The sequence below is a fragment of the Oenanthe melanoleuca genome, chromosome 8 (genome assembly GCF_029582105.1).
Source record: "Oenanthe melanoleuca isolate GR-GAL-2019-014 chromosome 8, OMel1.0, whole genome shotgun sequence".
Classification (NCBI taxonomy): Eukaryota; Metazoa; Chordata; class Aves; order Passeriformes; family Muscicapidae; genus Oenanthe; species Oenanthe melanoleuca.
In genome coordinates, this window is record NC_079342.1 from 1,029,994 (window position 1) to 1,046,349 (window position 16,356).

Consider the following 16,356-nt stretch of genomic DNA (forward strand, 5'->3'; position numbering starts at 1 on the left):
CTGATAATACATTATATATTATATATTATTATATTTAGCAATATACAGTGTGTATTTATACTGTATATTGCCATATTATTAGTATGCTAATAAGTATTAATATCGCAAACACCCATCTCCACTTGACACCGCCTGCTCCACCTGCCCGCTAATTTGACGAGCCGAAATTCCCACGAAAGCTGAAAATCTGGTTACAGCTTTCCGATCGAGGAGTGGAAAACAACTTTTATTAATAGATAACGGCAAATCTTTTAATTCCGAGTTTCATTTCTGAGGGAGCCCTCACGCGGGAGGTACCATCTGCCAGCGAGGCGCGGGGGTCGACGGGGGAGGCGGGGGGGGCGCGGTGCGGGGCTCCGCCCCGCCCCGCGTCCCCCCCCGCCTCCCCCGTCGACCCGTCCCCCCCCACCTCCGCTGTCGCCGATGGTACGGTCCACGGCGGGAAAACCCGGCGCCCGCCTCACACAATGCGCGCAGTTCGCGGCGCGGCCGCCGGCGGCGCTGTAGCGCCCGCCCGCCCTCCCCGCGGAAGTGCCCGGATGTGGCCGCGCCGGAAGAGAAGCGCGTCTCCTTAGGGCCCGCCATCTTGTGCGGCAGAGAGCAGGGCGCGGGGGGCCCGGTAGCATCCGCGCAGGATCCCGCCGACGGGGGCCCATCATGCCCGGACACCTGCAGGAGGGCTTCGGGTGCGTCGTCACCAACCGCTTCGATCAGCTCTTCGATGACGAGTCCGACCCCTTCGAGGTGCTGCGCGCGGCGGAGAGCCGGAGGAAGGAGAGCGGCGGCGGCGGCGGCGGGAGCCAAGCGGGCGGCGGAGCCCGCGGCCCTGCGGGCGCCCAGAGCGGCTCCTCGGGCGGCGCCGGCGGAGCAGGCCAGGCGGGCGGCGGCGCGGGCAGCGCGGCCAAGCAGCTGCGCAGGGAGTCGCAGAAAGAACGCAAGAACCCGCTGCCGCCCTTCGCCGGCGGGGACCGCCGGGAGGATGGCGGGGGCCAGCCCGGAGCGCCGCTGCGGAAGGAGGGTGAGCAGGCCCGGGGGGGGTTCGGCCGCACAAAGGAGGCTCCGAGCAGGGCCGCACGTGGGGCCGCGCATGGCGGAGCCGCCCGGGGAGCCCGTTCGGGGCTGGGGCTCGGGCTCGGCCGGCCCCACGTGTTCCGCGGCTCGGCCCGCGCAAAATGGAGTCGGGCGTGAGGGGCGCCCGGAGCCGCCTCGGTGCGGGCGGGAGGCAGAGGAGCAGCGCGAAATGGGGAATCCCATCCCTGAAGGGAATCGCGGAGTGGCTCGGGTTGGAAGGGATTTTTAAGGGTATCCCGTTCTGTTCCCTGCCATAGGGCACCGTGCACTGTCCAGCCTGGCCTTGGGCACTTCCAGTGATCCAGGGGCAGCCACAGCTTCTCTGGGCACCCTGTACCCTCACGGGGAACAATTTCTTCCCAATATCCCGTCTAAACCGGCACGTGGAACCCTGGAATGGTTCGGGTTGGAAAGGCCCTTCTCATTCACCCTCTGCCATAGGCAGGGACACCTTCCACTAGACCAGGTTGCTCCAAGCCACATCCAGCCTTGTATCTTGAACTTGACTCGTGTTTCAGGTGCTCCGATGGACTCGACAGGATATCTGGAAGTTTCTGGGCTCTCCGACATCTTTTTTGGGTCATTTTCTAAGGGGAGCCCCGTTGATAGCAATCATCTTGTTTTCATATACATCTAAATAATAATTTGCACGAATTCTTAGTTTCTGGTAAATTCTTAAGGCATCCTACATGGGAAACTTTAGGGGAAAAGAAATGGAAGTGTAGCCAGGTTGAGGAGTTTGCTTTGGGAAGCAGGAGGCCCGCGTGGACAGGGAGGGATGTGGGCACATGGCAGCTGCACCGCGCCCAAAGCTCGGCAGGTGGGACCCGGCCCGGCTTCAGAGGAATCCTCCAAAAGCATCCCAGTGCGGTGGGAATAAACAGGATCACTGCGATTTCAGCAAGCTTTTCACAGAGCGCGGTGCTACCTGAGTGCATCTTAATACAAAAAAATGATTCTGGTTCTCTGCTCTTTTATGCTGTTAAAGAAGTAATTTTAATATATTATAAGTTGTGAAAAGTGGGCGTTATAAATATTGTTCGAAGGGACAAATTTAGGAGCTGTGTTAGAAATACTCTTTTCTTGTAAATCTCTTGCTCATTAACGCTTAGGAGTGTTTTCTGTGTGAGGGATGCAGTGATTTATTTCTCCAGAATCCCAGTTTGCTAAACCAGTATCCTCTGGGAGCCTTAGTGAGGGGCAGGATTCCGGTGCTGTCCCCACGGGATACACCTGGGACATGGAATTGTCTCTGGCACCACAGGAGGGGTTTGGGCAGGGCTGGCAGCCCCTCTCCACCTTCTGATTTTCACATCTTGTTCAAGAGCAGTGTGAAAAATTGGTATTTCCGTGGTTTGTTTTGCTAGTGAAACGGAGAAAGTTGAGGCTGTAAACAAAGCCAGTTTCCAGTTTGAAAACGTCTATTTTTGTGCGTGGCTGTATTTGCAGTTCTGGCATCATAAAGGTGCTCGATGCCAGGGTTTGTTTCCTGTGTGAATGTATTTTAAGCTATTCCACTGCTCCATAAGGCTGCAAGTGATTTGCCTGCTGAATTAGCAGTTCAAAGCTTGGTGATGCTGAGAAATAACTCGTATTTTGGGTTAGGCTTGAGCAGGAGCCGGGTTTTTCTGAGTGCAGGGCGTTGAACGAGACATTCAAAAGCCGTGGCTGTTCCATTCCAGTTCTGCAGCATGCCTGCTGCTCTCCCTGCTTCTCCTCCTCACATGGAGTGCCTGTCCTCATTGGAGAGCCCTTCTCCCAGTGCAGGCTGCTGCCTTTAACCCCTTGTTTAACCCCTGAGCTATGTGTGCCATGCAAACTTCATGGTAAATACAGCTTGGAAGGTGAGGGAGACATTGTTCATCTGGGTGTGTTGGCTTGGATATCATTACAACTGCAACTTCTGTAGCCCCACCCTAATTTGACATTGCTTGCTAGGCAGGAACTTGGTTCTTTAAAAAAAAAAAAAAAATTAAAATTAGCTTTGAATTTAAAAGTTGCCAGTGTTTTGGCGAGAAAATGGTGTAACAAAGCAGCAATGTGTTTGTGCTCCTCTTTTAAAGAAGAGTAAACAAGGCCTTTCACATGAGAGGAAAGAAAACTCTGTTAGATCTTTGAGAGGGCTTGGTAAAGGAGAGAATACCCACGGGAGGTTTTTATTTGCACTAAAAACCTTTTAGGAGGCCTGGGCAGGGGGGAAGAGCTCTGGGCAGCTCGGTGGCACTGTGGATCTAATTGAAAAGTGCAGCAGGAGGAGAATTTGTCAGAGAATGTTGGGCTGGGAGGATCCCTGTGGATGAGGAGCCCAGTTAGTCACTGAGCAGCATCTGCAGGTGACACCTCTGCTACAGTGGTGGCACTGCTGCCCAGAAGTTTCCAAGAACAGAATCACAGGATCATTTGGGCTGGAAAACAGCTCCAAAATCGTGGAGTCCAGCTGTTAGAACAGCACAGGATGCTGTCTTAGGGAGCACAGGACTGTCTTAGTGCCAGTGAAGTGATGCTCCCTTCATTTGGCTGTTCTTCAAATGAAACCCTCTTGTTTTACCCGAAAACACCTTTCAGAGAATAAAAAAATAGTAACAAAATCTTGCTTACCTTGATCATTGTCATTTCAGCAGGGATTACTTCAATTTGCAGTCAAACCCAATTTGAAATCCTGGCTAAAAACCTGCCTGAGAAGAGTCAGGTGAAAGCGGAGTTGCTTGTTTTATGCAGAAATAAAACTTCTGTTCCCTGTTTGCCTGGGGGTCGGTATCTGTCCTGGAGCACTCCCCATTCCGTTGATGTGTCTGCCTGATGTTTCAGGGATAAGGAGGATTGGCAGGAGGCCTGATCAGCAGCAGCAGCAACAGCAGCAGGGCGAGGGCAAACCCATCGACAGGAGACCCGAGCGACGACCTCCCCGCGAGCGCCGCTTCGAGAAACCCGCCGAGGAGAAGGGCGAGGGAGGAGAGTTCTCTGTGGATAAGTAAGAGTTTTGTCTTGGTAAAACACCTTTCCTAGCTTTGGCAGGACAGGGCTGTCCCACCTTCTGCTGCTCAGGTAAAAAAGCCCATTGGATCAAGGTGGAATTCCTGTCATGCAGATGGTAGCACTTCCCTTTTCCATGGTTTTGTTTGCAAACTTAAGTTTTAGGCTGGCAGTGATCTACATAAACAGGTTTGTAGGTGTAACTGAATTATGGTTTAAATAAAGATATTCACTATATTTCTCTACATCTTATAGCAGAGAGCTCAGGAAGGGAACCCAAGCACAGCTGTTTCCTGCAGGATGAGATTTGTTTGCTGTTACAGCTGCACAGCTGACTTAAATCCAGCTAAAGTTTGTTCTTGTAGGTGTTTGTACCTTGTCTGCAGTGGCTTCAGACCTGGAAGTGGTGAAGCCATCTTAGATCTGCATGAAATTTAAACTGTCTTGAGTATTGTGAGGCACCCAGAATTCCAGTAACGTTCAAATATTAAAGTTTAATTACCAAAGTTAAAGTCCTTTCGAAAGTAAGTTGGATAAAAGTGAGCTGAGTTGAAGTTTTAGCATCACTTAATTGTGTTATACAATGCAAAGATTAAGTTTTTGGAATTAATGCCAGAAGTAGCAAACAAACATTTATATCCAGATTCTAGAATCATGGAATTTGTTCATGAAATCAACCAAACCAGAATGGTTTGGGTTGGAATGGACCTTAAAGGTGATCTGGTTCCAACTCACACCAGGGACAGGGACACCTTCCACTATCCCAGGTTACTCCAAGCCCTTCCAGCCTGGCCTTGGACACTTCCAGAGATGGGGGAGTGACTTTTTTTTTTTGAAATTAGAGCCTGAACCCTGCTACAAACTAATTCTCAAAGGAAAAACTAGTAAATAAAATGCTCAGAGAGGAAAATAACCATGAAATGCGCAGTATGTTTTTGGAGGCCAGTCACTCAATGCAAAAATAACAAAACCAAGTCAATAAAACCCTGAGAGAGGACCAGGAGCACGGAATGCTGCAGTAGTGGCTGAGCTGTGGCTGTCCCATGCAGACCCATCCTGGACAGGCCCATGCGTGGCCGTGGCGGGCTGGGCCGGGGCCGTGGCCGCGGGCGCGGGATGGGCCGAGGCGACGGATTCGACTCGCGCGGCAAACGGGAATTCGACAGACACAGCGGCAGCGATAGATCGTGAGTCTTCACCTCTCCCTGCCCCTTCTGCCTCTTTTGTACCACTCTCACCCCCCTCCTCCATTTGAACTGCTGTGTCTGGACACTATAATGTTAACTCAGTTTTGTTAGTTCTGTTTCACATTCACATTTCAGCGGGCTAAAGCACGAGGACAAGCGCGGTGGCAGCGGATCGCACAACTGGGGAACCGTCAAAGACGAGCTAACGTGAGTACCCTGTCATTGCTCCCCAGACTGGCAGCACTGCCTTAATCAGCCCTCATTATGGCCTGCAGAACACCCAGATTTAGCTGCCTTGTTGCCTTTGATCTCCATGATTTTTAGCAGAGTTTAAAACCCCAGTGATTTCTTATAAGGATAGCTTCACTCTTCAGCCAGAATTCTGGGGAAGTTTGGGAGGTCTTGTAACAATTCTTTGTTAAAATAACACTGTTCTGTTTTTAGTAAATTTGGACCATAGCAAAAATTCAGCTGTGCCACTGAAATCTAGTTTTAATGCCCAAATCCATTTTGTGTTTGAAGGGACAGCAGGAGCCTTTCAGGAGGGGTAGTAGGAAGCGTTGGGGAAAACCATTAGTTAAGTGAAAAGCATAGAATTTAAAAGGCACAGAGAGCTTACTGAAACAGTAAATCCAGTGTAGATCTTGATTGTTAATCTTACATAGCTTTAGAGAGGGATGAAGTTGTAAAAAAGCCCCAACTCCCAACGTTATGTAATTGCAGTGAATTGGATCAGTCAGCTGTAACTGAGGAGACGCCGGAGGGAGAGGAGCACCCGCCTGCTGATTCTGAAAACAAGTGAGTAGCACCCCTCTCCCTGCTCCTGGGCTGCTTTACCTTTAACCTCTGCTGTGTATTCCCACATCTCTTTGGCCAAACTCACATCATCAGTGCTGCTGATGAGTCTCCTTAACAACCTTGTGTCTGGAAGTTGTCTGTAAAACCATTTCTTCCTACAGGCTCTTTACACTTTGGGGATTGGGATTGCAGCTCCAGATTCCAAACCCAAAAACATCTGTGCTCACACTGGGTAGAAACACACCAAGCAAATGGGACAGAAGTGCCAGTGGAAGGCAACTTTATCAACTTGATTTTTCATAACAGCCTTGGAGACTGTGTGACTGAGCTGTAGGAGAAAGGTTGTATCTTTCATTCTCCTGGCAGTTTTCAAAGTTACCTGGATCCTTTCCCATCTCACTTGGACACTGTTACAGAAGGAACCAGGGGCTGGTGAATGAAAGAGTAACCAGAGAAGCAGAAGGAGCCTTACTGATACTCAGTTGATGTAAAAATACCATACAAATTTTTATGGTGGCCTAGTGTGACTTATGTTGTATTTTAATGAGGAGTGAGCTTTGTAGAAGACTCAAATGCATCAAGAATTTTGAAATACTTGTTCCTAATGTGGTGGTGGCTGTGGCTTGATTGCCTCACTGAAAACTTTACATGGAAAAGCATCTCCACATGGGTAACTTTAGTTGCCTGGTTTTATGTGGATGTTTGGCCTCAGTGTTTCAGCAGAACTGTAGGATGTTTTACTAAAATCTTTACCCTGAACCAAACAAATTCTGATTGCATCCCATGTCAAAAACCACTCTGTCCTACACAGTGAGAAAAAGTTGAAATACAGTAATTTTGACGTAAAACCTTTGTATTATTGTTGAAAATTAATGGCTGCCAAATGAAAACCTTTGAAATTGAGGCTTTCATGATCTTTTTGCTGCACATGTACAGCATTGGTTTTCTATAAATCAGAAATTCAGTTGCATAAACATACTGAACAATGACCAGAGGCTTCCAGTAGCTGGAATATGATCTGTTACTGAGCACAGTGGTTGTGTGTTTTACTTAAAAATAGCCTTTGGCACAAGGTGGAGGTGCTGTATCTCAAAAATAAAATGTGTGCTCTTATTTTTTCAAATTAGCTGGAAGTAAAACTTGTTTGAATAATTTTCTTTAGTTCAACAAAGGAAGCAAATTATCCAAAGCTGCTTAAATTCTGGTTTTTAAAATACTAAAAAGCTTGAAAACTGTGGGAAGAAGGAGTTCTCACTGCTTCAAGTTGAATATTTATGAGAGATGTATTTCAGAAAGGGAGGAAGGAGCTCTGAGCAAGTCATGACAGAAGTTAGGCTTTCAGATTTGGAAATAAAATTGACACTAATGTGGGGATTTGATGGCATGGGTCAGTTTTAGTTTTAACATTTTGCTGTGCTCAGAGGTGGCTGAGTGTAATTTTTTTGTCACTCCCTCTGAAGGAGATGAATTTCCATGTGGTGGAAGAGAAATCGAAATCCTTGACAAAGCTCAGTTTAAAGCTGGTGCCAGGCAGCAAATGATTCTGGAGTTGCATTTAGAGTGCAAATCCTTCATTGTGACCATAATGTGCATGAATTGCCTGCAGAGAGAACGAGGTTGAAGAAGTGAAGGAGGAGGGCCCTAAGGAGATGACCCTGGATGAGTGGAAAGCCATTCAGAGCAAGGACCGCGCGAAAGTCGAGTTCAACATCCGCAAACCAAACGAGGGAGCTGATGGGCAGTGGAAAAAAGGATTTGTGCTCCACAAGTCAAAGAGTGAGGAGGTAAAGTGCCTTTCCATACCTGCAGTGTGCCCTTTGCAAAGATTTTGGTACTGATAAAAAAACCACTGTTCCCACTTTCTAAATTTGAGCTTCATTTGAGCAACATTCTTTTAGCAAAATGGAGCTTCAAGTGGCCGTTCTGGGTTCAGGAACTGAGCTATGCCCTTGGGTTTGTAGGAATTGCCTCTTGGTGAGGGTTTTAAGGGAATGTTGTCAAGTTTGCCTTCTAAAAAAAGGCAGCTTGTGTTATTTAGCATCTGTTGTGCAGTACACAGGTTCATGGTGCTTGCTGAGTGATGTCAGCTTGAAGGAAGGCTGGTCATGCCTCAGGGACCTCAAACCAAACTGTGCATCTTCAATTTGTGTCGTGGGTGTCTCCTCACTGGGTGCTCTGACACAGACAGGCTCTTGGGAAGGCAGAAATGATTTCTGTGCTCCAGTGACACTCAGCCTAGCTGCTGTGGAATTGTTTCACATTTGTAGTTTCTCCTTTCAGGCATTGCATAATGATCATTATTCTGTTCCAAGAGTGGCAAGGGGAGATGCACAAGGGAGGGAAGACCTCGTGTTTTGTAATGCAGGGCTGTGCTAATCTTTAGTTTTAATCTTTGTTTTTAACACTCTGTAATATGTTAAGTAGCTCACTTAAGAGATTGGTGGCTGTAACTTTGATTACTGATGGTGCATTGAGATGACAGCATGGTGTGCACTACTCTGTTTGCTCTCCTAAAATCTTTTTTCACACCTTGCCAGTTTTTATCCTGGGGGTTGGGATATCATCCAGGATGGGGGGCAGTGCTCAGTGTTCCAGTGAAAGTTCCATTTCTGTTCAGAGAGCTTGACTTGGTCACAAATCAGTTTTCTTGCTGTGTGGAGTAGTTGTGAAATGATTGCATGGCTGTGTCTCCTTTGAGCTGTTTAAAGTGTTCATTGAATGCTGCTCTCTCTGGCCTGGCTAGGAAAGGGAATTTGAGTTGAATTTAATGTAGTTGTGTACTGAAAGAATGTACTAAGCAGAAGTATTTATGTACTTTACCAAGATTTACTAAAGCTGTAGTTCTTCAAATTCCCTCAGTCTCACTGAATCAGATTTATTTGACATTTACTCATCTGAGGGCACTCTTTTTTTAACATATGAGCATGTGTGATAGTAAAGGTGATGCTGCTTGTGAGAAATTTAGAGGCTAGAGACATCCAGACTGTATTTTCCATTTGAAAACTGAATCAGATAACTAAAAAAAAAAAAAACAAAAAAACCACCCAAAAAAAAACCCAAACAGAAAAACAATAACAAATAAAAGAATCTGAACAAAAACTGAATAATCAAATTACTCCCATGGAGGACCTGACATAATTAGTAGATTGTTCTGTTTAAGAGGTGAACTTCTCAAATAAACAAGTTGGATATTTTTAGCACCATCACACAAGAAGGTGAAGCCTCTTGCTGGGTAAGCACCAAAGTGAGGTATTAACAAATCTGTTTGAAATGGAGCTGCTCTATTGTCCATCCAGCAGATGTGTCTCCCCATCTCCCTCCTTCATTGTTCCCTGATCCCATGGGAAGCAGTCTGGGGATTTTCTCTCAGGATTATTGGAGAATAGCTCTATAATACAGGAGTTAGGAGAGCTTCCCCTGCAGCTCCTTTGTGAGCAGCTTTACAAGGCAAAACATTTTTAAAAAAAACACCACTTACCTGCTGTTTCCTCTCTTTGTCCTCTTGGATGTACTTAGGAGTCAAAAAATTAAGGTTTCTCTGATTCTTACTGGTAAGAAGGGAGATAATGTGTGGAAGTGATTTGGTTTATAGGTTAATTTTGTTTTTTCATCAAATCTTCTGTACTCTTATGGCTGAAAAACACCATGTGCCCAAATAATTGTCTCAGAAATTTAAGTGCTGTGATGAGCACCTGCATTCCTGTAGCTTGGGAGCTCCTTGGAGAATGCCCCAGGAGTCTGGGAAAAGGGGGAATGAGGATCTGATGCTGCTCAGCCTTGCAGAGAGCTGTCCTCCTTTTCCTCCTGCTTGTCCTCCTCACTGAGGACTGAAATACTACCTGAGGTCTTTCCTCTTTTTCCCATTTGTGTTGGTAAAATGAGTTCTCAGTTGTGTCCCAGGTTGTTGCTGCTTCAGTCTGAAATCCAGGGGCAGCAGCAGCCCTGTCCAGGAGCCTCTTCAGGACATGGGGTTGTGCCATAAAACAGATCCTTTTTTCTCTGCAGCTGCTCTAGTGGCTCAAGTCTTCAATTCCTGCAAAAACCAGGAAGGAGTTATATTGTGGACAGATCCTAAAATTTATCCCCAAAAGTCCTGGAAACATATCTGGGCAAAACTGATCCTTGTGCCTCCTCAGACCTCCTCACTAATCCAACTCCTTGCTTGGAGGAGGTTGCAGTGGGAGATTAGGAAATACATTTTGGAAAAGAATAATTCATCTCCTGCAAGTTCAGAGGAATGACTCTTGAAGGAATGCTCTGCAGGAAGATTTCATGAGCAGGGATTCAGACATCCCATCTGTGCCATGCTGGACACCAGGCTGCACATCTGGTGTCTGCCAGGGCTTCAGGTGCTCCTGGGCAGCTCTTTGCTGTCCACCTGAGCCTTTTTTTTTTCCTTTTTTTCTCTTTTTGGTGTCCCCCTGAGCTGTCTCTTGTCTCCACACTTTTCCATCCATGCTGTGCTGTCTCCTGCCTCTGCTGCCCCATGTGCCACCTGCACTCCTGTGCCCTGCTTGCCTGTTGTTCCTGGATGGAGTTGTCTCATTTCTTCCTTTTGTTTTGTCACTTTGTGGACACACACCTGTCAGCAGGCAGAGGTGATGCCAGAAGTGCAGGGGAGTGTGCTGGATTCCAGTGAGGTGCTGATCCTGTCCATCAGCCCCTTCAGCAGGGAACCTTTGGATGTGCTTCTATCTAGAGTCTCTTTTTTAATTTTTTTTTTTTTAAATTTCTCTGCTGGTTTTTCATCTCTCACTGTCTGCTTTGGCTCTCTTAGTTTTTGACAGCCTTGCCCCAGACCCTCAAGTGCAGCACTGCCTTCAAGAATTGATCAGTTATTAAATCAGAGCACTACTGAGCCACCAATCCATAGAAATTTAATGTTTCCCAGGGTTATTCAGGATAAACAACTTGTTCAGTACCTCTCACTTCTCACCCAAGTGGTGGAAGAGGCTGAGGAGTTTTTGTTGAAGTTTTTTAAAACTTTTTATTATTTTGGATAGAGAAATCATCAAGTTTCATAGGGAATTTGCAATTTGTTGATTCAGTAGTTGTACCAAAGTCAAGCTGTGGAAATACAATGATTTTTGGTAAACTGTAGTGATTTGTTTTTAAATAAAAACAGCACAGGGATGGAAAAACACAGAAATATTGTACAAATCCATTGATCCCACACTCAGAAAAGGGAATTATCACATGGCTACCAATGGTTGGAAATAGAATCTCACTACCCTGCAGTGATAAAAACTCTATATAAAAAATTAAATAGCAAGAAAGGAATTTTAAACATCTCTAAGGTGTTTTATAGTGTTTTACAACTTCCCAAGTTTGGCAAAGAGATTTCCAAGGGAAGGGTGTCCAAGGAAATGAAGAAAATCAGGAGCTGTTCTGTGGGATCCATCCCAGTGGAATGTGATGGAGATAAAGCAGCATGGAAAGAATTATTTATTTAATTTTTAATTAAATTTTGGATGCAGGGAGAGGACAAGGGGGAATGGCAGGGATAGATGGGATTTTGGGAAGGACCCATGGAATTCCTGACAGCAGCTGTGACTCCAGACCTGTCCATCCTCTGGCAGCCTTGTGAAGGCTCCACAAATGGTAATTAAAAAGTACAGGGCTTAATTGCACAGTGTGTTGCCTTTGAAAGTCCAAATGTTGTGCAACTACAGCAGAAAAGTCAGTTGGGGTTGGGGAGCTTGAGCCTGCACGTGGCATTTGTGTAGGAAATGCAGGAAATTGCTGTGCCAGGAGTTGGGGGCTTGGAGGGAAGGGAAGTGTTGGATGTTGTCATGTTTCCAAAACACCATGGTTGGACTGTAACAGGCAGGTTTTTACATATTTTATATTATCCTAGATGCCAAAAACTGGAAAAAAATATTTGTGTAAAATAGGAGGAATAATTGCTTTAAAAGCACCTGGTAGGGTTCAGTGTGTAACTGAAATTTTCCAAGGTGCTGAATTATAACTTTGGTGTTTGTGACTCCCAGGGAACAAACCAGTCAGAGAATATTGACAAAGGACTGGTTCCATTTTAACTCCTTCAGTTCCTTGTGTTTGAGCTTTTTGTGCCTCAGCTGCTGTGGTGCAGAGCAGTGAGGGATGCTCAGCAGTCTTAAGGATTTATCAAATAAAGGGCAAATCCTCAGGGAGCTGAATAAGGATGGGTGACCAATTAATGGAAGGAATTGATGGGACCAGGAGACAAAATGAGAATTGCTGTAACATGAGATCCTGTGGCAATAGTCTGGTGTGGGATGTTGCTCTGATGGAATTTTGGGAAGGATTTCTCCATGGAAAGGGTGGTCAGGCTTTGGAATGAGCTGCCCAGGGAGGTTTGGAGTGGGTGACAAGGTAGGGGTTGGGTGCAGCTTGGACTCAATCCTGGAGGAATTTTCCAACCTCAGTGATTGTGTGAATTATCTTGGAAAGGCAAAATACTTTGATTGCTGAGAAATTCCAAATTTTCCAGGGGTAAAACAGAAACAGTTGCTGGGATTGTGTGATCAGAGGTGAGGGGGGCTGTGGTGACCTGAGACAGGTGCCCAAAGGGGGGGTGTTAGTTGCTCAGAAGGGGGTTTTGGTCACCCAGAAGGGGGTGTTGGAGTTTTGGGTGCCCAGAAGGGGGTTTTGGGAGCACAGAAGGGGGTGTTGGAGATTTTGGTCGCCCAGAGGGTGGTTTTGGGTGCCGAGAGGGCAGTTTTGGGTGCCTAGAAGGGGGTGTTGGTGCCCAGAAGGAGGTTTGGAGGTTTTGAGTGCCCAGGAGAGGGGGTGTTGAGTGCCCAGGAGGGGGTTTTGGAGGTTTTTGGGTGCCCAGAAGGGGGTGTTTGGCACCCAGGAGGTGGTTTTAGGTGCCCAGAAAGCGGTGTTGGAGGTGTTGGGTGCCCAGAATGCAGTTTAGGTTGCCCGGAGTGCAGTGTTGGGAGTTTAGGTTGCCCAGGAGGCAGTTTTTGTTGCCCAGAGTGCAGTGTTGGAGGTTTAGGTTGCCCAGAGTGCAGTGTTGGGGGTTTAGGTTGCCCAGAAGGCAGTTTAGGTTGCCCAGGAGGCAGTTTTTGTTGCCCAGAGTGCAGTGTTGGAGGTTTAGGTTGCCCAGGAGGCAGTTTAGGTTGCCCAGGAGGCAGTTTTTGTTGCCCAGAGTGCAGTGTTGGGGGTTTAGGTTGCCCAGAGTGCAGTGTTGGAGGTTTAGGTTGCCCAGAGTGCAGTTTAGGTTGCCCAGAGTGCAGTTTTTGTTGCCCAGAGTGCAGTTTAGGTTGCCCAGAGTGCAGTGTTGGAGGTTTAGGTTGCCCAGAGTGCAGTTTTTGTTGCCCAGAGTGCAGTGTTGGGGGTTTAGGTTGCCCAGAGTGCAGTGTTGGAGGTTTAGGTTGCCCAGAGTGCAGTGTTGGAGGTTTAGGTTGCCCAGAGTGCAGTTTAGGTTGCCCAGGAGGCAGTGTTTGTTGCCCAGAGTGCAGAGCTGCTCCCATCCCTGCTGCCCTCTCCCGCAGGCTCACGCCGAGGACTCGGTGATGGATCACCACTTCCGCAAACCCGCCAACGACATCACGTCCCAGCTGGAGATCAACTTCGGCGACCTGGGGCGCCCCGGGCGCGGCGGCAGAGGGGGCAGGGGCGGCCGGGGCCGCGGGGGCAGGGCCAGCCGCGGGGGCAGGACCGACAAGGTGAGAGACCCCACCCCTGATCCTGATCCCACCCCTCAGCTCCTCCCGGCCTTTCCTGCCTTACTGTGACAGCAGCAGCACCTTTTAAACCCCAGGGAAAACCCTTTGTGTGATGTTGATCCATCACACAAAAGGAAAGTGAATTTTTAAAACCTAAAAAATGAATTTTCAGTGTCTGAGTGTGCCATGAGCTGCCTCAGCTGGGCTGGTTGTTTTCACTCTCTGTGCATCGTGACCTGCTGGGGGTGAAGGGCTGGTTGTACATGTCACATCTTCAACATGAGGAATTAATATTTTCCAGTTGCAAACTGGGCTCTTACTGGTTTTTCTCTAACCTCCAGTAATGTTTTTTCCCCTTCTTTGGTGCTAAGGCAGCAGGGGAATACCCTGAGAAAACACTGGATGGGGTTTGGGACAGAATATGTGAAGTTCAAGCACTGTGAGGATTTGATTTACTGTGAATCACTTGCCTTAAAGGCATCAATCAAATTGTTACTGCTTGGAAAATGAGCTCAGTCTGTGTGCTGTGCTTTTCTTCACACAGATTTGCTCATTTTTGTCCCTTTTACCAGACACAGACTTTACAAATTTCAGTTTATTAGCTGGGAAGCTCTCTCCTGACAACAAATACCAGTGTATTTGAAGGAATTGAAGTTAAACAGTGCTGCTTTGCTCTGGATGCTGCCAGAAAGGAATTCCAGCTTTCCTCAGCTGACTTTGTGTTGTCTCTGTTTCCCTGCAGTTGGTCAAGGAGTTTGATGTGATCCACACGCCCAACCAGGTGGGTGAGCTCTGGGATCAGGGACCAAAACTTCCCTTTTTTTGGCTCTTTCTGCTCTTGTGTGCTGAACCTGTAGCTTAAACCCTGCTGTGACTTTTTAATTGTGGTTTGTGGCCTGTGGAGTCTTAATCTGCAGCTACAAGTGTTGATGCAACTCTGATTTTATTTTAAATCTATTTCTTGTTAAATTAATAACACCATGGCAGGAAGTTCCTCTATCTTGGCCCTTCCCATTTTTCTCCAAGGACCAAGTGAGGAGTATGAAATTCTGAATTTCTGCACTGGTTTTTAGATGTGGTGCAGAGCCTTTCAGAAAACTCTGTTGGAAACTACTGAGGACATCCTTGCTTAATACATGAATTTTAAAGGCTTTAAATATGGCACAAAAATTACTTCTGCCAAGATCTGATTTCTGGTTGGGAAAAAATTAAACATGACAAACTTTAGTTTGTGCTCCAGACAGGGCCTTTCCTTTAATATTTCAGTTTTGTCCCTCAGTGAGGATTGGTCCACAAGGAAGGATTTTAGGTTTTTATGATCCTTTCCAACCCAAACCATTCTGAGATCTCTTTCACAAACAATAATGATGTGCAAACATCAGTTCCTCTCCAGATAGCTTAGATTCCAAAACCTCTATAGGAGAACTTTATAATCCTTGGAACAAATAAACCAATGGATATTTTGACAGTCATTTCTCCAGCCCCAAAGTGCTGCCAGCCCTTCCTGAAGGCAGTAACTCTGTGATGTTTCTTTTTCAGTCAAGTGCTTCTGCTCCTGATGTAGATGACCCAGAGGCTTTCCCAGCTCTGTCCTAAACTGGATGTCATAAAGCCAACCCTGCCCTGGTTGGGCCTTCCTCTCCGAGGCTTGCATGCTTAAGGATCCTAAAACAACTAAGAAATTGAAAAAAAAAAAAAAAACAAACAATACAAAAAAAAAAAAAAGAGACTGTCATTCATACCATTCACACCTAAAGACTGAATTTTATCTGTTTTGAAAATGAACTTCTCTCGCTACACAGAAGCAACAATATGGTAGTCAAGTTTTGTATTTAGAAATGTAATGGTAGCAGGGATGTTTTCATAATTTTTTCAGAGATTATGCATTCTTCATGGATACTTTTTTGTATTGCTGCTTGAAAATATGCGTTTCCAAACTTGAAATATAGGTGTGAACAGTGTGTACCAGTTCAAAGCTTTCCCTTCATTTGTGTTCATTTTTATTTTTTTTTTTAATTCAGGATTTTAGACTTTCCCCCCCCTTTCCTTCCCCCCCAAATTCCAAGCTAGGATTGAATTATTGCACACTACTTCAGTTTCCTTAATTCCTTTTTAGCAGATTTTTCTCAGCCCATGGAATTTGTGGAATATTAATTTGGGCAGATTGTTAGTGCTGTATGGAATGAACTCCTGGAGTTAAGTTTTAATTCTTCATTTCCAACATGGAAAACCAGTCCATTTTTTCATCTCTGTTGGGTAGTTTTGTTTACACACAATCTTTCTAGAAAATTGAAAGCAGATGCTTGAAATCAAGATTCAAAGCACATTGGTTTATGATTCAATATCTGTGTATGGATCCAGCAATGGGTAACTGGCCTGAAAACCAGGTTTTTAAAATTCCTGTATCCCACCTTTCACTCCCCCTTTGGACCTTTATTCCCTCCTCCTTCCCTTCAACAGAACAAGATGCTTTGTTGGCAAAAAAAAAAAACAAAAAGAAAAAGTTTTTAAATTACATTTTGCTTTTTGTTTGAGAGGATGCCCTGAGTGTGGGGGAGCTTGTTGTTGGAGCTGGGATACCCTGAAATAGAGAGAATTTCTGTCCTTGGAGCTGGGGTTCCATGAATTTGAGGTAATTTCTGTCCTTGGAGCTGGGGTTCCATGAATTTGAG

General features: G+C 46.2%; 1 protein-coding gene and 1 long non-coding RNA gene across 4 annotated transcripts in view; one reads left to right on the forward strand and one right to left on the reverse strand.

Annotated features, from left to right (window-relative positions):
• Positions 1 to 16,356, reverse strand: part of LOC130256475 (uncharacterized) — a 114,393-nt gene that overhangs the window by 36,887 nt on the left and 61,150 nt on the right. The window lies entirely within an intron of this gene.
• On the forward strand, positions 521 to 16,187 carry SERBP1 (SERPINE1 mRNA binding protein 1). 2 transcript variants are annotated; one of them, XM_056498141.1, is made up of 9 exons: positions 521 to 1,018; positions 3,880 to 4,042; positions 5,094 to 5,231; positions 5,367 to 5,438; positions 5,955 to 6,029; positions 7,636 to 7,813; positions 13,511 to 13,684; positions 14,427 to 14,465; positions 15,224 to 16,187. In XM_056498141.1, exons 1-9 carry the CDS (start codon positions 658 to 660, stop codon positions 15,278 to 15,280), a joined length of 1,257 nt encoding a protein of 418 aa, XP_056354116.1. In that variant the 5' UTR covers positions 521 to 657; the 3' UTR covers positions 15,281 to 16,187. The 2 variants fall into 2 exon arrangements, with proteins under 2 accessions (XP_056354116.1, XP_056354114.1); XM_056498139.1 differs by having other exon boundaries at positions 522 to 1,018; positions 5,343 to 5,438.

Coding starts and splice junctions, on each gene's coding strand:
- SERBP1 (XM_056498139.1), top strand. CDS start 658: ATGCCCGGACACCTGCAGGAGGGCTTCGGGTGCGTCGTCACCAACCGC. Junction 6,030..7,635: donor CCTGCTGATTCTGAAAACAA/GTGAGTAGCACC, acceptor AATTGCCTGCAG/AGAGAACGAGGTTGAAGAAG. Junction 14,466..15,223: donor TGATCCACACGCCCAACCAG/GTGGGTGAGCTC, acceptor TTTCTTTTTCAG/TCAAGTGCTTCTGCTCCTGA.